This window comes from Kwoniella bestiolae, chromosome 1 (genome assembly GCF_000512585.2).
Source record: "Kwoniella bestiolae CBS 10118 chromosome 1, complete sequence".
NCBI lineage: Eukaryota > Fungi > Basidiomycota > Tremellomycetes > Tremellales > Cryptococcaceae > Kwoniella > Kwoniella bestiolae.
The window spans coordinates 6,328,565-6,351,318 of record NC_089241.1 but is presented as its reverse complement, the minus strand read 5'-3'; the positions used below and the strand labels follow the sequence as shown (position 1 = coordinate 6,351,318).

General features: G+C 47.1%; 12 protein-coding genes across 12 annotated transcripts; 4 read left to right on the top strand and 8 right to left on the bottom strand.

Annotated features, from left to right (window-relative positions):
* Positions 1–464: 464 nt before the first annotated feature.
* Positions 465–2,684, bottom strand: I302_102380 (uncharacterized protein; the record flags this gene model as incomplete). The annotated part of the gene is made up of 6 exons (XM_019187755.1): positions 465–833; positions 900–1,089; positions 1,153–2,198; positions 2,253–2,374; positions 2,435–2,528; positions 2,610–2,684. The coding sequence occupies 6 exons, from the start codon at positions 2,682–2,684 to the stop codon at positions 465–467; spliced, it is 1,896 nt and encodes a 631-aa protein (XP_019050633.1).
* A 714-nt stretch (positions 2,685–3,398) lies between these two features.
* Positions 3,399–3,905, bottom strand: I302_102379 (uncharacterized protein; the record flags this gene model as incomplete). The annotated part of the gene is made up of 5 exons (XM_019187754.1): positions 3,399–3,439; positions 3,509–3,551; positions 3,615–3,647; positions 3,710–3,743; positions 3,799–3,905. 5 exons carry the CDS (start codon positions 3,903–3,905, stop codon positions 3,399–3,401), a joined length of 258 nt encoding a protein of 85 aa, XP_019050632.1.
* Positions 3,906–4,366: 461 nt separating this feature from the next.
* On the bottom strand, positions 4,367–4,919 carry I302_102378 (uncharacterized protein; the record flags this gene model as incomplete). Its single annotated transcript, XM_019187753.1, has 5 exons — positions 4,367–4,434; positions 4,504–4,564; positions 4,640–4,675; positions 4,755–4,815; positions 4,873–4,919. 5 exons carry the CDS (start codon positions 4,917–4,919, stop codon positions 4,367–4,369), a joined length of 273 nt encoding a protein of 90 aa, XP_019050631.1.
* A 441-nt stretch (positions 4,920–5,360) lies between these two features.
* Positions 5,361–6,187, bottom strand: I302_102377 (uncharacterized protein; the record flags this gene model as incomplete). Its single annotated transcript, XM_019187752.1, has 2 exons — positions 5,361–5,625; positions 5,706–6,187. The coding sequence occupies 2 exons, from the start codon at positions 6,185–6,187 to the stop codon at positions 5,361–5,363; spliced, it is 747 nt and encodes a 248-aa protein (XP_019050630.1).
* Positions 6,188–6,550: 363 nt separating this feature from the next.
* On the top strand, positions 6,551–7,582 carry I302_102376 (60S ribosomal eL37 domain-containing protein; the record flags this gene model as incomplete). The annotated part of the gene is made up of 6 exons (XM_019187751.1): positions 6,551–6,670; positions 6,786–6,791; positions 6,882–6,895; positions 6,971–7,044; positions 7,231–7,309; positions 7,477–7,582. 6 exons carry the CDS (start codon positions 6,551–6,553, stop codon positions 7,580–7,582), a joined length of 399 nt encoding a protein of 132 aa, XP_019050629.1.
* Positions 7,583–8,162: 580 nt separating this feature from the next.
* On the bottom strand, positions 8,163–10,660 carry I302_102375 (uncharacterized protein; the record flags this gene model as incomplete). The annotated part of the gene is made up of 4 exons (XM_019187750.1): positions 8,163–9,035; positions 9,107–9,424; positions 9,497–9,745; positions 9,809–10,660. The coding sequence occupies 4 exons, from the start codon at positions 10,658–10,660 to the stop codon at positions 8,163–8,165; spliced, it is 2,292 nt and encodes a 763-aa protein (XP_019050628.1).
* A 368-nt stretch (positions 10,661–11,028) lies between these two features.
* I302_102374 (uncharacterized protein) lies at positions 11,029–12,347 on the top strand (the record flags this gene model as incomplete). The annotated part of the gene is made up of 8 exons (XM_019187749.1): positions 11,029–11,091; positions 11,161–11,192; positions 11,252–11,369; positions 11,458–11,478; positions 11,559–11,641; positions 11,717–11,851; positions 11,906–12,009; positions 12,256–12,347. 8 exons carry the CDS (start codon positions 11,029–11,031, stop codon positions 12,345–12,347), a joined length of 648 nt encoding a protein of 215 aa, XP_019050627.1.
* Positions 12,348–12,646: 299 nt separating this feature from the next.
* Positions 12,647–13,303, bottom strand: I302_102373 (uncharacterized protein; the record flags this gene model as incomplete). Its single annotated transcript, XM_019187748.1, has 3 exons — positions 12,647–12,900; positions 12,986–13,106; positions 13,157–13,303. The coding sequence occupies 3 exons, from the start codon at positions 13,301–13,303 to the stop codon at positions 12,647–12,649; spliced, it is 522 nt and encodes a 173-aa protein (XP_019050626.1).
* A 372-nt stretch (positions 13,304–13,675) lies between these two features.
* On the top strand, positions 13,676–15,367 carry I302_102372 (uncharacterized protein; the record flags this gene model as incomplete). The annotated part of the gene is made up of 10 exons (XM_065869469.1): positions 13,676–13,700; positions 13,836–13,936; positions 14,042–14,125; positions 14,189–14,206; positions 14,281–14,334; positions 14,395–14,488; positions 14,600–14,747; positions 14,856–14,976; positions 15,085–15,185; positions 15,277–15,367. The coding sequence occupies 10 exons, from the start codon at positions 13,676–13,678 to the stop codon at positions 15,365–15,367; spliced, it is 837 nt and encodes a 278-aa protein (XP_065725541.1).
* Positions 15,368–15,521: 154 nt separating this feature from the next.
* On the bottom strand, positions 15,522–17,689 carry I302_102371 (tRNA-intron endonuclease; the record flags this gene model as incomplete). Its single annotated transcript, XM_019187746.1, has 6 exons — positions 15,522–15,554; positions 15,614–15,754; positions 15,827–15,968; positions 16,044–16,273; positions 16,369–17,006; positions 17,281–17,689. 6 exons carry the CDS (start codon positions 17,687–17,689, stop codon positions 15,522–15,524), a joined length of 1,593 nt encoding a protein of 530 aa, XP_019050624.1.
* Positions 17,690–18,173: 484 nt separating this feature from the next.
* Positions 18,174–19,346, bottom strand: I302_102370 (40S ribosomal protein eS19; the record flags this gene model as incomplete). Its single annotated transcript, XM_019187745.1, has 4 exons — positions 18,174–18,288; positions 18,441–18,651; positions 18,842–18,984; positions 19,324–19,346. 4 exons carry the CDS (start codon positions 19,344–19,346, stop codon positions 18,174–18,176), a joined length of 492 nt encoding a protein of 163 aa, XP_019050623.1.
* A 155-nt stretch (positions 19,347–19,501) lies between these two features.
* On the top strand, positions 19,502–22,615 carry I302_102369 (uncharacterized protein; the record flags this gene model as incomplete). Its single annotated transcript, XM_065869468.1, has 6 exons — positions 19,502–19,527; positions 19,970–20,210; positions 20,276–20,650; positions 20,704–21,141; positions 21,270–22,198; positions 22,279–22,615. The coding sequence occupies 6 exons, from the start codon at positions 19,502–19,504 to the stop codon at positions 22,613–22,615; spliced, it is 2,346 nt and encodes a 781-aa protein (XP_065725540.1).
* Between the last annotated feature and the right edge of the window lie 139 nt (positions 22,616–22,754).

Below are 22,754 nucleotides of genomic sequence, written 5' to 3'. Positions count from 1 at the left end.
AACCGGTTATCTATGTTCATTTACCCGGTGTATGTTACAACCACACTTGCGCTGTTGCTCCTGCTAAACTTGTCTTCAAAGCTCACAACGGCTGACAGCAACCATTCGAGATTCGAGCAAGCAACATCAAAGCAAGCAACATGGAGATACCAAGCCAGTTCAATTCGATCCATTAAAATAGCATATTACTCAATTCGACGATTACGGTAACTTTCACTTTCAAGCTAATCAGACAATATATATAAAAGAGAAAACAAAATGAAAAGCAAAGAATACAGATCAAGGATTAAAATGTTCGTGTATTACGATTGAATAACATCGACAAGGGCAATACCAATGAGTTTATTCATCGGCTACATATTCAAGTAATGAACAAGATATATCAGTAATGTAACAAGATAACGAGATGAATAAGAGATGGATGGAAGTGGACGGGCGAAGGTGTGGCAGTAGCATTGAGTCGATTACGCTTCACTCTTCTTGGCGGACCCAAAGTTCTCGGTAAATCGACTGAACAATCCTTTACCAGACTCGTTTTGGGTAGTGGTAGGGGGAGTTTCAGGATCTAATTCCGCAGAGGTAGGTTGCACATCCCCAGTGACGGAACCAGGGGCATGTGCAACCTCGCCGAGTGTGCCTTCAGGTTTGTGATCCGCGTTTACACCTTCGCCCGAGCTCGTGATAGGAGAAGAAGAAGAGAGAGTAGCCTCACCGGTTGTAGGCTCCTCTCTTGCTGGTGCCTTTTCCTCTTTTCTTGATAGTTGTCGTTCAACTCCCTTTCCGGCGTTTGATGAGGTCTCGGCGCCGAGCTCAGGCTTGTCTTTCTTGTCAACCTGTACATTTTGGTTTGCATCAGCAAGGATGCTCGACATCCGAGATATTTGAATCGATAAACTCACAACGTAACCGTTTGGACCGACTTCCAAGGGAGCAGCACCACCCGAGGTGTAAGCTGGAACTTCCTCTGATTCCTCGTGGGCGTGACCGGCATGTTCGGCTTCTTCCTCTTCCTCCTCGGCTTCTTCAACGGAGCTGCCCTCCTCGTCATCTTCCTCTTCCTCCTCCTCTTCCTCTTCGTCTGATCGGTAACTACATGATCATGGTATGTCAGCAAAAAGAACAGTGATTACTGGCAGATGCCGATGAACTTACCCGACACTCAAGACAGCTCGTTGAACATCACCATGTCGTTCCATCTGCTCACTAGCAACCAAGTATCTAGCCACGAGCATTCTGAGATCATTCCAAACTTCCATCATCTCCTCGTGACTCCTAGCTCTGAATGTGAAAGCAGTTTCCGAGCCTCTGAATAAACCTTTACCGCCAGGAGTCTTACCGTAAGCCGAAGTACCGTCCTTTCTACCTTCGATGTGGAATTTGTGAGATTTGGCAGTGGTGGCAGAAGAAGGTGGACCAAGAGTACAAGCAGGTAAGAACAATGACCAAACAGGGTGAGTAGCAGTGGTAGGGTCGGAAGAAGCGTATTCGTGCAAGTAACCGGCAGGAGTGAGGACGTAGAATCCTTCTTTGTAGGTCTTGGTGAATCTCTTCTTTCGTTCGAGGAGACCAGTGTGGACGGGAGTGACGGCAGGATCGTTTTTACCTGGGTAGTCGATCATCTCGGGGTTTCTAAGAGGAGTCTCTGGATCGAGGAGGTGATCGGATCTAGCAGCGAACGAGACCCATTCTCTGTCGGGCATCAATTGAGCCATGTTGACACCGAGATGTCTCCATGTCTCTTGAACGGAGCTAGACATTCGGGTTTGCCATTCATCGAAAGTGGACCAGGCAGATTGGATGGATCGAACGATTCCTTCCTCGAAGTGAGCAGAGTTTTGCTGCATGATGATGATGGATTTCTGAAGGGAGTTCTCCTCGTTGACTTGCTTTTGGAGTTGCTTGTGGACAGCTTGGTTGACAGCGAATGGGTCTTCCTTGGCTGACACTTGCATGGGGGTGTGAGTGACAGCACCGATGGCTCGTTGAAGATCGGCGATGGCTCGGGTGGAAAGTTCTCTCTCTTTAGCGACGGAGGTTGCGAGCTTTCCGGTATCGTTTTGGACGTTCTTGATGTGAGCTTTGATCTCCGCTCTGAGCTTTTGCAAGTGTTGAACAATCGAGGATTCGATGGTTCGAGCGAGGGAAGAGTGGGAATCGGCGATCACTCGAGTTTTGTCTCGGATGGTATAGAAGACATCCTAATTATGAAGTGAGCTTTAGTCGAGCAGGAATGGTGAATTCAAACAACTCACCTGCATACCACCTTCACCTAAGAACTGGTTTCCTGGTCTGAAAGGCACTTGGATGACAGCCCCGAGCTTAGTGAGCTCTTTAGAAGTGTTGGCTTCGATATCAGCGACACCCTCGAAGTAGGCTAAACGGCATTATCTGTTAGTCACCTACGTCGATCTATGGAAGAATGATTGGAACTTACAGATGAGCATCTTTACGATCTGCTTCCAAGCGGTGAATCGCTCGATAAGGATATCAGAAGGTTTGAGCTCATGAGGGGCAGTGTTCTTCTTGATCTGCGAGTGGATTCGCGTAGTCAGCTATGATTCGGATGGCTACGACATCTGTATAGCTAATGCTGAGAAAAGGTAACTCACCAAAGATTGATTTCTAGAAACGGTAGAACCGGCAGTCCGGGACGTAGTCCTTGACAGAGTATCAAAGTGGGACATGATGTTGTGGGTCTATCTCCTTATACTATGTGTGGTAACGATGTTGATGTTGATGTGGAGTGTATCGAGGGAAGGGATGTGACTGTATGGGCGGCAAGTGTTTGTTTATACGATATGATATGAGAAAGAAGAAAGACGGTGATGAGAAAGGGAAAGGCAATAGATGGACAGATATTTATGGATCAGCTAGTTCTTTCACTGGGCGATGCGATGACGGTGATAGGTTATCGATCGACTTACAGTGTTTGTCTGCGGGGCAGTCAGGATAAGTTAATGAAGAATTGAGGAATGAGGAATGAGGAATGCAAGAGAAGAGGGGAGATGATGATGATTGCATTTAGAATGACGGGAATGGATTGAGGATGGGAATGTCAGGTCAGGTCAGGAGCAACGTCGTTGCATGTAGTAAGTAAGTTAGCACGGTGGTGCTACGGTACTAAAAGGGTAACTGGTTTAATCTAGTGACGTCATTCAATTATATCCTAATCCGGTAAATCAACATCACATGAGGTACCCTAAACACCAACATTACACAAACACACTCAACACACATGTGTGTGGCGTGGCGAATCATACAACCCCGGCGTCCGTGCACACGTAGATCATTCACCGTGTGTGGGACGGGAGCTCTCTGCATGCCTTTGTTATTGAAACCACCAACTCAGAGAAGTGTGTGAAACCTCATTTCCCCCTCTTGTGAAGCCCATCATTATGCTACTTAGCCTGATCCTCGAGGTTATCCTTCTTATTCTCGGCTGATGTTCGGCCACAATTCGTCAGCGCACGAGGGAGCATAACGCCTAATGAGTCAACTGGGGACTTACAATTGGTACCGGGGAGATCGGTGACTCCGATTGGTTTGTCTACCTACGAAGATATCTCTAAGTAACCTACCGTACAACTTTCCAGTGACAGATATGTTAGACCTACGGTATTGACCCCTTGGTCATTCTTGCCTTCATCCTATCTCGGCGTTGTCAGTCGATGTACGAAACTACATTATACAAGGGGGAGATGAAGCTTACGACATTAGTTTTGATGACGCCGAAAACTCCTTCGCTATGTCGGTGTGTCATATCAGTCAGATCTCAAAAATCGCGCGAGCTACACTTACTGAGTGCTCGGTATGTTTGGAGATGGGGTGTTCAATGATTGACCGTCCAAGAAGAATCTTAGTGAATTATCGTGGAGAGGTGAAAGTTGCTCGACGGTTTCATGCATCTTCGAAACTAATTCATTCATATTTTCATATAGCCTAAAGGTCATACGATAGCCTTTGTCATCGCCACGAAAACAATTCCCACACGTATGCCTAACTCTCAGTACTGGTGCGTAATGAAACACTGGAGACGATGACCGCGAGACCCTCGCTTCCGACTACAAGGTTCGCATTGGGACTGACCCAATCAGATCACCAGTTATACCATGAACTAGTCGTGCGTGCACCACCAAGTGATATGTTACATCGTCCTCATGGCGAGATTCCGCCCTCACAATCACACCTTTGGTCTGTCAGTCATCCACGTAATCGGCTCTGGGAGCTTCCCCCATCATGCGTCTTTAGCGCGTACGTTGCATCTCAACAAACGTTCCCATCAATTACAAATTGTCAAATCACTTATTTGCAGTAACCTGTCACTCCAAGTGAACTTGCACTCCGCTGTGTCATTCTGGCAGACGAATCAAGGATTCTTCCAGCTGTTGTTTATATCTCTCAACATATTCTCAATATTGTTGCTACTATCTTCGCCTACCTCGTCGTACACGTACGTGAGCTTTGATCCTACGTGAGGGTGAAGAAGGAGGGAGCGGGACTCACAATGTTCACCTCCAATGCCTGAGAGACGCTTCCCGAGGGCTTTCAATCTCGGGTCATAGCTCTATTACAAGGACAGACAATACATACTGCTCGTCAGACGTGCATCACTCAGTCAAGGCAAAGAGAAACGACATACGGTGGTGGGCGCACTCTTCAACTTGTTGATGAGATCCTATTAAGATGCGACATCACAACACTGTGAGCTTGACCAGCACTCCAGAGCGATAGAGAACCGCGATGGATGTACTCACATGATCAATCTTGATCTCACCTTTCTTATCCAGCTCTTCAAGTTTCTTCGCTATCTCTTGACTACGAAGAGTAGGGAGGATGAGCCCACCCGACCGTCAAGTGAACCACAGAACTCACGGAGTAAGGTCCCTGTCACTATGAGATGAAGAAGGCGAGGATGACATGTTATAATTTCACTGAAAAATGTGCGGTACAGTTGTAGCTTGTAAGGCAGGGTTCTAAGTGAGAATTGATAATACGAAAAGGGGATGGGAACCGGTCGATATCTTCCCATGTGTCGCTTTATACCTTTTTGGTATCGGTCATCCGGTACCCATTGATGAACTGACCTCGTACGATGAATGACGTCTCCATTATCTATCAGCTGGGAGGTCTTACACACACATACACAATCCAGCGTTCGGTTGCTCTTCGCTTCGGTTCCTGCTGATGCGAATCTCTTCCTGATTGTCATCCAATCGCATCAGTACAATTCCACATGCAAATGATCAGTATGACTTGAGATACGACACACGTCACCTTGCTCATATGAATACGAAATGGATTGAAGAGCAACCCAAAGCTTGGGATTCAACCTTATACCCTATGCATACACCTATTATAGATCACTTGGTCTTTTTCTCCTTTACCTCTTTCCCAAGTAACAACCACCCCTCTCCCCAGCCGCCCTTGGCATCCCCCAACTCCCACCCTCCTACTCCTCCCACTCCTTCCCACAAGTATTCTATCCTCTTCCGTATCTGTCCAAGGGGAGATTGAGGGTGATATATCGGTATATACTCTGTCAACCAGAAGAATACACCGCCAGTAATTAGACCGGCAGAGTATCCCACAACGATTTGGAAAGGGGTATGATAATGCAGATGCCACCTGCCCCCAGCATGAATATCAGCCTTCATAGTCATCACGAGTGTAAAGAGGTGATGTGGGAGGGAAGTTTCACTACATACCTGGAGTAACAAACAGCCAAAGACCAAAGTATCAACCCAACCACATAAATCCCATTCCTAATCTTCCTAACCATCCCCAATTTACCCCCATCTCGCGATGTACCCCTCGAAGCTAGGGTCAAGACATACCCTATACCCCAAGCTACCAGAAACCCCGCCGCCTGCGAATGACTACTCGGCATACCATATCCCGTCCCCACCTCCCCATGACCCATGTATGGTCTGTCCCCCTTGAGCAGCCTCTTGAGGAGCCAGGAGAGCACTTCGTTGCCCACCTGACCGGTTGCGAGTAGGAGGATCGTAAGGCGTCGAGTGAATATGAGCAAGGTGAAATACGATACGAATAGGAATATGGGTGAGAGGGATAGTAGTGTCAGTGGGATGGAGAGTGGGTGGGTGGGGTCGTATAGGATGTGAGTTAGGGAGAATGACTTGAGGGGTGGGAGGGGGGGTAGTGATTTGTTGGGATCGAGGGATGACATCGTAAATCGTTCTGGTATACCGATGAGATGAGTCGATAGCCTGGTGGAGAATGTGATATGTCACCTCTTGTGTATGCTATATACGTTATATATCCCCACGAGTCATATGCATCGGACTGCCAATACTCCTACTGTTCTCCATCGTCGTCCGTCATATGCATTCATTCATCTTGATCTTTTGTCAACAACACCTCGCTGGAAGAATGCGGAGTCTCCAGCTGACCACGTGCAACAGCCGCCAATTACACCTGGCATTTTCATGTTACTTCTCTAATCATCTTATCACTCGTCGTTCCCATCGGCATGTGCCAAATTCCGGCGAAACTTCTTTTCGGCATTTCAAAGTGGCACCTTCACCCCTCGATGCCAATTTTCATCTCTTTCTCCTCTCGTGGTCTTGCTCTGTCGCCTGCTGTTGCTTGCTATTCATCTTCAACATCCTCTATAACACCATTTAATCCCTCTTCCTCATCCTTCAAGTCGGTAAGAATCATTCAAAATGGTATGTCCCCTCAGTCCTCTCTGTACTCCCCTGCTGAACTGTCACTATCATTGGGGATGCGAGAGGAAGTAATGCTGATGATATTTGTGTAAATAGGGTAAAGTACGTATAACATCTTCGGATAGATGAAAAAGACATATAGCTGACGGAAGGTCATTGATCATTTGACCTGGTCGCTCCTTAATCTAACAGGGTACACCCTCTTTGTGAGTCTATCCTCTCTGCTCTCAATTAAGTGGGAAGAACTAGTTGCTGATTGTTGTTTTGGTTTTGACGAACAGCGGTAAACGACACTCCAAATCCCACACCCTCTGTCGAAGATGTGGTAACCGATCTTTCCACAAGCAAAAGCACAGTGGGTATTGTTTTCTCTGTGGAGTAGCGTTCGCGTGAGAAAGGCAGGAAGGAAGGAAGGAGAGGAGCGGGTCGAATGTTGGTCGATGGCTCCTACAGCCAAAGGGAGTGGAAAGTCAAGGGGAAACAGGGATTAGGACAAGGCGAGTCGACAACGTACCATACTGACCCTTCGTTTCTCTTTCAGCCTGTGCCCAATGTGGTTACCCCGCTGCCAAACTCAGATCCTTCAACTGGGGTTTGAAAGCTAAGAGAAGAAAGACTACGTGAGTTATGTCATAGTAGACTAGCAGGACCAGAACAACCATACTGACTATTATCGTTTCCTCCCTCACCTCACTTTCTCTCCAACTCAACTCACCTTGGTCTACAATATCTCATTACCTGTTGCCTATCATTGCCTCTTTTGCCCCATATTCGACCCAATTCACAGCGGTACCGGTCGACACGCCCACCTCAAGGACGTCAACCGACGATTCAAGAACGGTTTCAGGGAAGGTGGTGCTGCCCCCAAGAAGGCCAAGGCTACTTCCGAGTAAAAAATTCATATGCATGTGATATGAATTTGGGATTTTTGGGAGTCAGTCAGGGGAAGGGAGCGGAGCATGTATTCATACCCAAAAAACTGGAAGCGTTTTGTTCATGGCCCAGATTGCAGTGCGGAACACCTGGGAAGAAGCATGAGTCTGGTTGATTGAAGGGACTAGATACTGACGACTCTCTCACAACATTACTGATCACAGCAATCTTGCCAATCTGAGCAATTTTTCCCATCCTCCTTCCCAGTCTTCGATTGACTTGTGTTGGTACAAAGATACAATTTTTGCATATGCGAATGACATGATATATGATAAGATACCGTTGATTTTTTTTTGAATAGAACATACAATACAGTATATGAGACTGTCCATCTTCCCGGCTCTTCCATCAATCTCTTCCACAGGTTCGCCCTGCTTGGCTATTTCAATGCTATCAGATGATTGTGGTTGCCTTTTGCATTCTTATCTCCAAGCGACCAAGCGATCTTAACAAGAACCACGGCTCTTCTTTCTGCTTACTCGTCATCCAACCTTCTCAGCATACGTCCCGGACCGCCCCTCCCTTCTGAAATTCCCCACCCTACCTATACTCATCCTTCAACCTCAACATCTTCTCCTCCTGATCCGCCAACATCTTCATCCAACCCAAGAACAACTTCTGATTCGCCTCCTTATTCTTCCCAGCATTCATGATCCTATTCCTGAAAGCTGCAATAGCCTCAGACATGGGAACAGTCTCCTTCTTGAGCGACCTGAACCAATCCAACACATCCTGTTTGGTGATCATACCGGGGAAAGACTCGATCTCCTCAGGACCGGGAGTGGGGGTATTCGATCCGGATTTCTTGGATTTCTTGCCAGCCCTATTGGCAGTTTCGCTAGGAGAGTTCTTACGTTTGGACGAAGGCGAGTTGGTCGAAGCACCAGCCGTAGAGGGACCAGGTGATTCGGATGTAGTTTTCCTCTTCCCATTTCCAGTTGATTTCTTTTGACTGCCACCCGAAGCCGGAGCAGGCGAGGCATCTCGTGTGGATGGTCCAGATACTGGACTCGAACCTCTAGCAGGACCAGGGGCGGGGGATTGACCTCTACTTGGAGAGTTACCTCTCATGACTGGAGAAGTGGCTCTGCCCTCGGGACTGGCAGCTCTACCAGAAAGGGGACTTCCTGCTCTGGCTCCACCTGAGGGTCGAGGTGAAGCACCTCGAGAAGCTGCTCGTTGAGCGAGTAAAGCTGCTCCTGAGCCTGGAGGAGCGGTGGATGCTTTACCTGGCATGGGACCGTTGGGTCTCTTACCGGTAGGTGAGGAGGTACCTCTTGATCCTGGACCTCTGGAGGGTGGTCGGGAAGGTCGATCGCCATCTGCTGAGGGTTTCGAGTCCTTGTCTTTATCCTTATCTTGGTCTTTGTTTTGAGAGGTTTTACTATCGATGCTCTCGGTGTCTGTGTCGTCCTGTCCGAGTACCATTATGCTCAGCATCCTACCAGGGAAGATCAGGTGTAACAGGATGACGAGTGACTCACCGACTCATCATCCGAAAACATATTATCATCCTCCCCATCTTCTGCCCTCTTCTTCAGGATCTTTTTCAGTTGTTTACCTTCGTCCGAGTACTTCTTCTTCTCACCAAACAAATCCTCTTCATCGTCATCTTCTGCAATCTGGGGCCTATCACCGACATTGGCATTTGCCAGTCTGTATTCCTTCTTCTGTTGCTCTTCCGCGTCTCTAGCATCATCCTCTTCCTCTGCATTTCGATAGAAAGTATTAACATCATCGTCATCTTGAAAATGCTCTGTCTCGTCGAAATCCAATTCTTCATCTATACCTCCCTCGAGACCCTGAAGTCGACAATCCGATGGATCAACCGACTAATTCGTCTGTGATATGCGGATGCATACGAAGGGACTCACTCGTTCTGCTCGTCGCCCTTCTTTAACATAATCATCCTCATACCTCTCGACCTTGGGTTTCCTATCTTGAAGACTCCCATTATTCAGCCTCAATCTTCCTTCCATCCTCATCGCTCTTTCCTCAAGATCTCTCTCCGCTTTGATATTGACACGAACAACCGGAGTACCAGGAGTAGGGGCATCATCATTTGATCCTTCCGGTCGAAGTGCCCATCTATCGTGTATCTTATGTCTCGTTTGATGGTCGAACTGCCAGCGTAAAAATCATCAGATCGACTGCTCCTAAGCATGGAAGGTAGCAGTCAAACTTACCAGCTTGTTAGCCTCATCCGAATCTAAAGGCTTGAATGGCCGTTCCGGGTCGAACCTATAAGTCCTCCCTAGCGGAACCATCTCAAACCCGTCCGTCGTCCCATCATTCACCAGCAAAACCGTAGGAAGTGCCGAAGGCTCTTGCATCCTCCCCACCCACATCTCAGGGATATTATTATTCCCATTAGCTCTAGGTCTAGAACTCTCCAATAACCACGGTTGAGCTTCCTCCCTCCTTAACCGCATCACCTCTATATCCTGATGGAACACCTCCTTCGTCCCCTTCTTCATCTTTTTCTTTCCGGGTGCTCGACCTACCGGATCTTCTCCGGGCGGAGCAGATACAACCAGGGACATGTCCATGGTTTCCCCTTCTGCCTTCTTCTCTATTACGGGCTTCCCCTCCGAATCCAAGACAGGTTTCCCACTTGCGTCATACACGTATTTACCGACAATTTTCCCTTCGTCATTGATCGCGAATTGCGGGGGTTGCTTGGGTCCTGGTCTCTTACGGTTGAGTAGGAGCTTCGAGCCGATCTGAGTGGGATCAATTTCCTTCTCATGGTTAAGTCGCATGAAATTGAATCGCATTCCTCCATCTGAGCCGGACGAGTAGATCTTGATCTCTGTGATATTGGGGTTCTTCCCGTTGCTATCGACTGGCTCGGGTTTGACGGTAGACGATGAAGAGGCGGTAGCGTTGGGACGGGGGGCAGAAGAAGATGACGGAGAAGGAGCATTCTGACTGGCTGTGGAAGTGGACGGTCCACCGCCCCCTACGGAACGAGAGGGGACTCTGGATCGTCGTTCTTTGTCTTTACGCTTCCTCAGGAAGAGAGATGCGTCGGACATGATTGAGGGTAAGGGTGAGGGTGAGGGGAAGGGAGGGAGATATTTGAAGGGTAGTGAGTTGACAAAGAAGTTGGAGATGGAATGAGCGGCAAGAGTTACACTGAAATACATTTATACAGTAGGTCAAATAGGTTCGCGTGAAGTGGTGACCGTATGACATCGGATCAGCATCAGCGGAGATCAAGGGTATGTCCGTGATAGTGCCACTCTCCATTGTGGATTGTCATACACAGTACTTGCTGTATACCACAACAATCAAACTCATCAACTCGCTCTTCCTCTCCTCAACGTTCTTTTTCTCTCCTTACCTCATACAGCTTCCATAGTATCTCTCTTTCCATATATAATCTATCAGAAATAAACCCAAGATGGCAAGTAACCTAGACTCAGTTCTAAAGAAGAATGCGAATGATCTGGCAAAGGAGTTGGAGGTGAGCACCCGTTGAATTATCCGACTTCAAACTTGGTCGCATGGGCTGATGATCGACTCGTAATTATAGGTTGAAAGGATATTAAAAGCTTTCAAATTAAAGTGAGCTGTTGATTCCTATCACATATTCGGGACTAGTAGCTGATAATCTGATATTCTAGCCCCTATGATATTCTCGATTTACCCATCACCGCCACCGAAGCTGAGATTAAGAAACAATACCGTAAGAAGTCTTTACTGATTCATCCAGATAAATTCAAGCATGAGAAAGGATTAGAGGTGAGTTCTCTTCACCTCATGATCAACAGATTGTCGAACAGAGCTCATCATCGTATCATCCCTATCTTCTCGATTTGGGTGATTTTAGGCATTTGATTTTCTTAAAAAGGTCAGTCTTGTCAAGATCATTTCTGGCGCAAGTGGGACATCAACTGACTTGACAGGTAAAATCGATTTGACCACTATCAGGCTGAAGACCAACTTTCTGACCCTGCGAAAAGAAAAGACATTGACATGATTATGACTCACGCGAGGACGCAAGTACTGAAAGCGTGAGTCGTCTTCGGTCTACACTCATCCTCCCTTTGTTACAAGATGCTGACTCACAACTATGTTTTTGGTCGTAGTATACTCGGAAGCGGATACTCAACGAATATACCAGATGATGATCCAAGGATATCGAATCTCACTCCTCCATTTGATCAGCAGGTCCGAGCGAAAGGGCGGGAGATTCTGGTGGAAGATGAATTAGCAAGGCGCAGGTAAGCTATCAAGTTCGCGATTTGTGCCATACTCTGCTGACGTCTCGTATGTAGGAAAACGAAATTGGCCTATGCCAACGAAGGTGCTGAAAAAGCCAAACAGGAAGCGGAAGTAGCAGCTCGAAAGAGGAAAGTAGAGGATCAAGCCAAATGGGAAGGTAAGCTATTTCCCCTCTTCTTTCCAGACAATTTCGATCTTTACCTGTCCTTCGGGATACGGCGGTGGTATCTTACGATTCTTATGATATACAGGTGTCAAAAGATATCATCGCGTGGGGCATATATCAAGAACAGTGGATCAACCAACGCATCCTCCTCTCCCCTCGTTGCCTTCCTCTTGTATAGCTATATAGTGAGCGTTGCGCTGACACCTGCTTTTTCCTGTTTCGTTTTGTCTTCCACAGAACGAAGAGAGGAACGTATTTCCGACTGGAGGAATTTCAGCAGTAACAAGAAAGCTAAGAAGAGCAAGAAGAATTCGCATGTTCTGGGTTAGACACAGAAGCAACGCAAGTGGTATCGTGTCCCCCTTCTTTGCGAACAGATGTCATCTTCTGATAGATTGGTCAGCGTCCCCTGTGGTACGGGCAACGACACCCTCCCAGGATCTGAGTATACTTGTACTTGTACGTAACAAACATCTTTATCTGTAATGCATGTTGTGTATATTGGTTATCATGCGGTTTGGAAAATCCATGCAATTATGTACATCTACATTTCTACATGCTACTCATTAACGTTATAGTCATCACAATCAGATTTAGCTTGCAAGTTCGGGCCATATTAATTGTCCCGCTATCCCCTCCCCAGATTAACTGTTCCCCCATTCTGTATGATCTTCTCGACCTGATCGAGAGTGACGAACCACCCCAAACCCTTCTCGCCCTTCTCCCTACGTGAAATAGGATATTTGAACCTCCCTATGAAGGTATGTTTACCCGAGAATACGTGAAGATGGAGGTGCGGGACAGAGGAGAAAGGCGGGACATGGAATCCCATTTTCGAAGGGGAAGACACGAGGGTTAGGGCGAGGGATCTCATGGAGTTTACTGTTTATGCAATAGAGCATCGTATCCGGTTCAGTCCTTGTCCACTTGAAGTACTTTGAGTCAGAGAGAGATTAATCGAACTTACATAAAGTTAGATGCTCGTTCCGCAACTCTCTTACAGAAGACACGACATGCCGTCTTGGGATGATCAAGAGGTGTACAGTCGCTCGAGGTGTTCGATCATGAAATGCAATCAATTCATCGTCCTGAGCCAGACATCAGCACTAGACCTCTACCAAGCGAGCGATATACTCACCGCATGTACGATGCCGAACCCCTTTTCCCTCGATGCCCCACAAAACACACATCCCTTGACGGTTGCTGACGAGGATACGAGTGGATCGAAACTGTCTAGGGGGTCACTGGTAGATCTGGAGGGGAAACATGATGCAAAGCTGGGCATCTCTAGGTTACCTGCTCTTCACCTTGATCATCATAAGATCGGACTGTCGTTTTGGTGATTCAAGAACGAAGGTTGAAAGAGCGTTGACACGCCCATAGCTCTACGTTCCGATGGAAACGACGATTTTATATCACAGACGGATTCCAGGAATGACGACAGGTGGGTGGAGGAAGTCCACTTGAGATGCTGGCGAATGTCGAGCGATATCGTAATGGGCGATTCAATAGCTCAAGGTTATTTTCAGAACCATCTTCCGTCTTTTCACTTGAAGGTCAATCAAAACATCTATGTGTAGGACAAAACGACTCTCTCGACCTCAGTCTAGAGATAAATACACTTAACGGTATAAAATCGGTATAGATAGGCACAGCAATGACAAAACATCGACCTTTCAAAGGTGAGCTCTTCTGGCGAGTGTCCACGAGCGTCCAAAATCTCTGCACCAGTAAATCGACATCAGGTGTAGCTGGAAATGTATCCATCGTCTCCTGGATTTTTGGATCGGATCGATAGCTGACATCGAGACTTTCAGAGGTGGAAGCTGAGCGACCGGGATTTGACGAATCGTTTGAACCCCATTTTACAAAGGTCGCTGAACCGGATTTCAAGCCTGGACAAGGACTGAATGATCTGGTATGTCATCTCGAAAGATTGAAGCTCTTGGCTAGATTGTCTATCAGATCAGATCATCGATGACTTGAGCTGACTGAATCTTTCGGCTTTTTGACTTTTGCCTAGCCATATTCCAGAGAATTTCAACCTTCCAGAGATGGGTTCAAAACTATCATACCAGAGAACGAAGATAAATCGGATATCTACAAGGTAGGTCATATCATCGCTCGAGTGACGGTATTTCTCTTGCTGATCGTGAACTGGCTTGGATAGATGATGATTTCTGGAATCGTGAGTGATCTCGGACGTATACAAAATACTAAACTGGTCGGAAGATTGATGACTCACTGTCCCCGCTACAATAGACGCCTAGACCTGTGGCATTTGTATCTACCCTAGGAGAAGATGGCAAAGCGAACGTGAGTGATACGTACCTGTATATACATATCCATCAACTTTGAGTTGACCGGTCGTGGTAGATCGCTCCCATATCATATTTCAACGCTTGTGCTCATAACCCCCCGACGGTGATGATCAGCGTCACCAAGGGGAAGCATCAAGATGGATGGAAAGGTAGGTTAGGTTTCCATCTTTCCCCATAAGATGATACCGCATGGCAATAAGAGAGATTCTTACACTTCGATTTCATTCGGACTAAGCTAATTTATCTTCATATCTCGGTAGATACCAATCATAACATCCTAGCCAGCAAGGAATTCTGCATCTCCATAATCTCCGAGTCATTCCTGGAAGCAGCCAACTACACGGCCATTGATGCCCCTCCAGAGGTAGATGAATGGGCTTTGGCAGGATTGACTCAGAGATCCTCAGAGTGAGTTCACCCCTTCCGCCTCTAGTGGGACATCCATCATCCCCAGCTTGAGATTCTACGTTTCCCATCAAAGAATAAAGCTTACCATTATACTCTCGGTATGCGCAGGACCGTCAAACCTCCTCATGTGGCCGAGTCCGCCTTCTCGATGGAATGTCACCTCCATCATGCTCACGAGTTGCAGGATGATGAGGGGAACCCTACCCATCTTATCATTCTGGGAAGGGTCGTAAGTCTAATCTTCAGTCACATCCCGAAATAAACGAGACTACCAGACTTTAGGGCGTTGGCACGATAGATGAACACCATCACTTACTTCGTAACTGACGCTACATAGCGAGAATTCGTCATAGATCCAAACGACCCTTTCAAGATCCTCACTGAGAAACTGAGACCTATCGGTAGGCTAGGTGGAATCTCATATTCACGTACAACCCAGTAAGTGGAAGCACAAGTCTTCCCTTCTGTCAGTTCCATCTTCAACTGACAAACAGAATGGAGCGGAAGCTGATCTTGCATATGATCGCAGAATGGTAGAGATCCCTAGACCAGTTTGGGACGAGGTGAAAGATACGCCAGAGGTGAAAGAAGCGCTGGAAAAAGGTGCGAAGAAGCTATAGTTTAGATACTTGTAGACATTGTATTCTTGGACTCGAACGGAGTGTGACAGATTTTATGATTGTTCGTTAGATCGTATTTCGCATAGAATAGTATACAAGCAATATAGACAATCATGCTAGGATGTGCAACGGCGCTGAAATGCAAGATAAAACCTTAATCTCTTCTCCTAGAGGGGCCGAATCGAGTCTACAGCCTCATCGTCAGTGCGGACCTTATTGCAGGAGGTAAACTTGAGGTGGACTTACCAAAGATACTTCCCGAACTGTATATTTCCCCAACAAACTCTTGAAGTCGATCTTACCCGGATCCAAATACCCATTGTCGAGCTTATGCGATTGATCGAAAGATGCTAAAGATGGGATCGTAACGTATACTGCTATGACGGTCTGTGTATTACAATATTCATCAGCTCAGCTCAGTGATATCCCTGAATTTGGGAGGAGAAAAGCTTAGCTTACCTTCTGTACCAACGCATTCACCCTCATAATGGTATTGACCCATTTCCAGCTCAATCTCTGGTCATACCAATCTTCGTTCCCATATGGCGAGGATTCTTTCTCTGAGGGATCTTCATATACCGGTATGACTATACATGCGAAACTATATGCAATTCCAGCAGGAATAGATCAATACACAGCGTGAGATTACCAGCATAATTGAGGAGAATGTACTCACGCGGAATGACTGAAAGCTGGACCACGTCTGTACAACAGCCAGTCACAGCAGAACTTTATACCGTCTTTGACTACCCATCCAAGGGATCTGTAATGGTGGTATGCAATGTACGAGACCAGCAGAGGGTCGTCTGGTAACATCGTTGTAGGTATTGAGAGAGGGGCAGTAAGGGATGAAGGCGGTGTCAAGAGTAGGGAGAGGAGGGCAGGACCATTGGGGATGTATGTTTGCTAAACAAACAAACAATCGATCAAGGAGTAAGCATTCTATGCAAAGGATACTTGTTGTTAAGATTTGAGATATGGTTGAGCTGCGAGTCACTTACAGAAGTAGGATCAAATACCCTCAACACCCCAAGACCAAGGGTCAAGAACAGAGCTTCTTCCAAGCTCAGTTGAAGATGTTCCATCTCTTCTACCAAGCTCTCATCAAATAGATCTTCCTCCTCTTCTTCCTCTTCCTCTTCCTCCTTCTGCTCAACAGTCTGTGTCTGCTGACGAGGTTGTATCACGGCCGATGAAGCTTCCCCTGTCCCTGATGTTGCAGGTTGAGCAGTCTGAGCCGGCGGTGGACGCCTCTTGAAGGCCTTCCTACCTCTATTCCTATTCGCTTCAGGTCTAGTAGGTCTGACCAAGAAAGTCTGGGGAGTAAGGTTCATAGGATCTATCACGGTGTTATCTGTGACAATAGTCGAGCTGGAAGGTGTGGGGGAACCTGATCGTTCTACATTTACGTCGATATCTTCGTTTTCCTCCTCGGCTTCTACCTCTTCTTCCGCATTGAGTTCTGATACTTGACCAAGAGGCGATGGTGAGCCAGGTATGGAAGCTGACGAACCACGAACAGAGGAAGTGAGAATCGCCTCGGCCTGCTTCGCAGCATCTAGCATCGCTGCCGCTCGATCAATCTTGAATTGTTTTCGGGCTATTCGACGTTGTTCTCTCATTTGTTCTGCTGCTAGGGCTATGCGATCATTCGTATCATCAGCATTGCGTCAACCTATATAATAGATGTTATAGCTGAGTAAACATGAGAATGATTGTGATGGTGGTATCCCTCAGAAGTAAAGAAGAAGAAGATAGAGTCATCATTCCTCGCGCGAGGTGAGACTGTTGAGCTTGTAGAATTTGTTCATCATTGGGATACCGTACACAACCATTCCATTTATCATCTCATCATACATGCCATTCGGAGCATGTAATGGATGAGTAGAAGAGAGGGGAAATCCTAAACTCACTAGCACCACCCTTCAATAACGCAACTCTCCGTTCCCTCCACGACGGCTCACTCCTACTTAGACTACCCTTCCCGAAGAAACCCCTAGTAAATAAGATATGCTTTGATCGTTCATCTTCTATCCATACTGAGCGGGTTATAGGGTCGAACGAGCCCACGCATTGCGGTACCTCTATCCTTGCAGAAGGGAAGAATGACGAGAGGACCAAGCCGGACGAAGAAGAAGAGCTAGCTTTTGATTTGGAGGAGGAAGCAGCGGAGGATGGGGTGTTAAACAGAATGGGAAGGGGGTTGGCATATCTCTTTTGGTTGGCTAGGTTGCGTGCTCTAGCTGCGTTCTTGCCTGCTCCTGCAGATCCGCCTGGTTGGGAAGAGCCGGGCGTGGGGGGAGCTACAGCTGCTGTGCTCATGTTATATTTGATATTCGTCGGACTTGTGAGTGGACGGTATGGAGTAGAGAAGGGGGAACGAAATTTAGTCCGAGGTTCTCACCAGGTCGAATCGAGGTGTGTGGAGGCTCAACTCGAATCCAAAAATTTGGCGAATGCATCGTTCAGATATCGTCACCTCGAGCCTGACACAAATTGATGTTATGCACATTACGACAGGGAGCATGGATCTTCCCATTGACACGAACCGCTCAGAGTGCACAGAACAATATCAGCTAATTGCAAGTCGAGCAATTTCCGTATATCTCCTGTTTGACCGCTCACACACCCTCTTCTCCTGCTAAACCAGTCAAGACGTCGTGCAGTGGAACGTATGATCTCATGACCCAATCAAACGTATATGAAGTATAATGAGGAGCCAAATGACCCTAAAAAGCGATAAACTAAATCATCTCTCTCCCTTCCAAATTTCCCTTTTGTATCGTGAAAGTTGAGATCAGACAGTTTACTCTTCATCGGCCTCCTCCTCCTCCTCTTCCTCATCTTCCTCCTCTTCCTCTTCCTCCTCCTCTTCTCGCTCGGATTCAAGGACAGCAGTGGCAATTCGGTCGAGATCTCTCCTGCAAACGCGAATATACGATATCAGTATGACCATCCAAAATCAATCGATTAAACATCCTTCTCTTGAGCGACGAAGGGTGAAGGGAAAGTCAAGGGATAGGCGTGATGATGATGCACTATCGACCTGGCGGCCGATAGACTTTCAACTCACATTCCATCTTGCGAGATTCGTCTACCTCCATCAGGGTGAGCTTCGAGCACACCGATCTTCTCGAGCGATTGGACAACGTTTCGCTCGACACCGGTGGCAGAGTCTCGGTGGTGGGATCGTCGGGTACCTCTTCGGTTGGTGGTTCCGTGTAACTTGGCGAGGGCACCTACACCGACGTGTTTTCTAAGGTAGATGTGTCGAGCGACGGCGGCTGGGCGTTGAATCGGAGGATCAGTACAATCTCGTATTTATGATTTCATTCCACTAATACGACCATCTTCTCCCAGAATTGAAGGATTGGAACAGGGATGTAGACCTCTTGGCCTGGAGCATATCCGCCCATTCTCATTTTCCATTGAAACCTCATCCACTCCTTCCAAACAACCCAAAACCCCACTCACCAGCTCGCACGTAGTACCAATCAGGATCATAAGGTGCCAACTCCTTTTGAGCACCGGTCTTAACGATATCGACCCATGTTGGGATCTCGAGTTTACCGGATCTTTTAAGGTGGGATGAGTAAGCCTTGATGAAGGACTCGGCACTGATAGGTGGTAGGGTAGTAGTTGCGATTGTTGATTATGGATTCAAAGTAGATTCGAGGAGGCGGCAGAAAGGAATAACATGGAATCAGCAATTCGTCTCATGTACATCTCCATTCAAGCTCCTTGCCCCATGCTAGCCTGCTCTTTCTGACGCTCCTAATCTATCCATGGTATCCGTCCTCTCCTACACCTTCTGACATCCTTGAAATCCAGTTCTCATACCGACATCTCTTCGACTTGACTTTGGCGTGAAAGTTTGTATTCTCCCTTTATCCATGTTTCTACTGGTATCCGCCCTAATCTGCTACACTGATGCTGCTGATGAACGCTTGACTCACCTGATGTCACGTACACCTGGCATTTTGAATTGTTGATGGATGAAGGAGAGGGTAGAAGGGGTCGAATTGAAGGATTTCAAGATATTGCTCGATTAGTGCCAACACTTCCTGACGACAGACAGCCTGACTGACCGTGAGCAGCAACAGCAGCAAGCAGTAACGAAACGACACAAGAACCATGCAAAACCTCGAAACGTCTCTACGGTGAGCGGTGAATCCGGGAATACCCGTCTCACCGTAGCATTACAGGGGAGAGTGGCACTTCTCAGCCATCATGCGGGTGTCGGAGTTAAGACAAGGGTCTAAGCGATGCTTACGACTTTTGCGAAAATGGCGATCGCCTTTTATCCGGTTAACCAATTTAAGCAAGTTTGGTTTGTTCAGCAAGGCGGCGACCTCCGCCCTCTGTTCAGGGTGGCGAACGATAAAGATTTCTGTTGACAAGTTTGATTTTTGATTTTTGATTCTCGAGTTGTGCAACTTACAAGTACACATCATTGATGACATATCTAGCTCGTCTTCAGCAGCACTCAATCGTCATCGCATTGACATAACCCCGGATTCTCATCTCAATTACATCACCATGTAAGTAATATGTCTATCTTAATGTCTGAGATTAAGCCAACCACCAAACTCATTGGTACAGGTCCCGTCTAATCTTCCTCAACCTCCCTTCCTCCCTCCACCCCGACTCATTCCGTTCCGCCCTCTCAAAGCCCAAAACCCTCACCTCAAGTACCATAACAGATCTCAAGCTAGTACCCAAACGTAGATTCGCATTTGTAGGGTACAAGAACACCGAGGAAGCGCAGAAAGTGAAAGATTGGTTTGATGGGAGTTTCGAATTTGGAGGTGGGAAGGTCAAGGTCGATTTTGTAAGGGATGATGTGAGTGTTAGCCGGCATTCGAGCGATGTCATTATGTATATCAGCTAAACATGGGTATGTTTTAGCCTCTCGCTCCTGCCCCTGCCAAGGGGTCTAAGTCGAAGTCGAAAGATACGCCTGCTTCGGAAGTACAAACTCAGACTGGTGGGAATGCCGTGGCAGGACCCTCAAAGAGATTACAAGAGTTTATGGACGTCATGAAGGGCAATGATCCCTCTGCATCTACTTCTGCCGCCACCTCAGCCAGTGCGGTACCAGGAGAAGCAGGTTGGGTGGCCGACGGACAAGGACAAACTCCTGCCAAGAAAGAGAAGAGCAAGAAAGGTAAAGAGAAGTCTTCTGAGCCTGAGGAAGTGGGAGAGGTACAGGGAGAGGACGACGATGCTGCGTGGTTGAGGAAGAGGCAGAATGAGGCATTACAAGTAGAAGGGGAAAGTTCCGTGAGTCTATATTCGCTCGTGCTTACATATGATACTGATCGGTATCTTATCAGACCACCAAGACAAGCCCAGATGAAGACCTGATCCTATCAACTGGACGACTATTCATCCGAAACCTCGCATTCATAGTCACCTCTCCCGAACTTTCATCTCATTTCTCCACTTTCGGCAAAATCGATGAAATTCACTTACCTACTTCTTCAACCACCGGCGAACCCCTCGGTACCGCTTTCCTTCAGTATCACAATAATGAAGATGCCCTTCAGGCATATAAGAACCTAGATAAGACGACATTCCAGGGGAGGTTGTTGCACGTCTTACCGGGGAGACCTAAACCTGGTCAGGTGGTGGTGGCAGGTGGTGGTGGTGTAATGGACGGGAAGGTGTTGGGTAAGGTTGATGAGACTAGGGGACAGGTGAAGAAGACTGTTGATGAGAAGCGGAAGGAGGATAGTAGGAAGGGATTGAACTGGGCTAGTCTGTATATGAATGTGGGTATTCCGTTTTTTATGCGAACTCTCACTCCTCGGCTCTAATCTCACACTTCGCCGTTATACGGAGTCGCTTCCCTACACTAACATAGTAGCTAATCCATCATCGTGCTTTTCCAATCCTATAGAGCGACGCAGTAGCAGCTTCCGTATCCAGTCGAATGGGAATTAGCAAATCTGAACTGCTCAATGGCGACTCGGGTAACGCAGCTGTCAAACTTGCTTTGGCCGAGACCACAGTCATAGAAGAGACGAAGAAGTATTTTGAAGATGCCGGTATAGTCTTAGAAGCACTACAACCCAAAGTTCCCCGATCGCAAACTATAATTCTAGTGAAGAACATCCCCTTCGGAACGACCATTCAATCGCTCACAGACCTATTTGCCTCGCACGGTAAACTCTCTAGAGTCCTCTTACCTCCCTCTGGGACATTGGGAGTAGTGGAATTCTCGAACCCTGCAGAAGCAAGCAAGGCATTTAGGTCCCTTGCATATAGGAGGTTAGGCAATGCGGTGTTGTACCTTGAGAAAGGTCCCGTGGGGATGTTCAAGGAAGAACCCACCTCAACAGAACAACCAATGAGTACTACGGAGAAACAGTTGAAGGAGGCGCAAATGCTAGTGGATAAAGTGAACGAGATAAGGGAAGAACCATCCATAGATGATGAAGCTGGATCGACACTGTTTTTGAAGAATTTGAATTTCTCAACTACAACTCCAAGACTGAATGCTGTATTATCGTCTCTACCTGGCTTCTCATTTGCCAGAGTCCAAACTAAAATGAATCCGAAATCTACGAGTGGAGAGAGGTTATCTATGGGATACGGATTCGTAGGGTTCAAGACTAGACAGGAAGCGAATAAGGCCCTGGGCGCGTTGGAGGGGTTCGAAATTGATGGGAAGGTGTTACAAGTGAAGTTTGCTCAGAGGGGATCGGAGGAGGATCAAAAAGAGAAAGAGAAAGAGGATGGGTCGAGGGGGAAGACAAAGTCTACGAAGTTGTTGGTTAAGAATTTGGCGTTTGAAGTGACTAAGAAGGAGGTTAGGGAGTTGTTTAGGTGGGTTAAACTCCTCCCTCCCAATTCACGCGGTCTTCTTCATCTCATTTACGTTTCATTTGTACTAATTCATCGTATAGTGCATATGGCCAACTCAAATCCCTTCGACTCCCCCGGAAATCCCTCCCCACCTCAACAGGATCAGCCTCCACCCGTGGATTCGCCTTTCTGGAATTCACGACTCATACTGAAGCTGCTCGCGCTATGGAGGCTTTGAAACATACCCATTTGCTTGGGAGGCACTTGGTATTGGAGTGGGCAAAGGAGAATGACGAGGTTGATGTGGAGGGGTTGAGGGAGAAGGTGGGGAGGGATGTTAGGTTCTTGAATGATGGGGGAGAGAGGAAGAGGAGGAAGTTGGATTTGAGCGGTAAGAGTGGGGCTGGGGAGGAGGATGATGGGTTGGAGATGGACTAGGTTTGGATGTTGCGGGAAGGAAGGTAAGATGATTCCCTTTGGGTTTGTTAATACGGATTATTGTAATCTTGTAATCATATGCATGGCGTTTTAACTTTAGATACTAAGTAATACAGTTAATTGAGTTTCACTTTGTGTA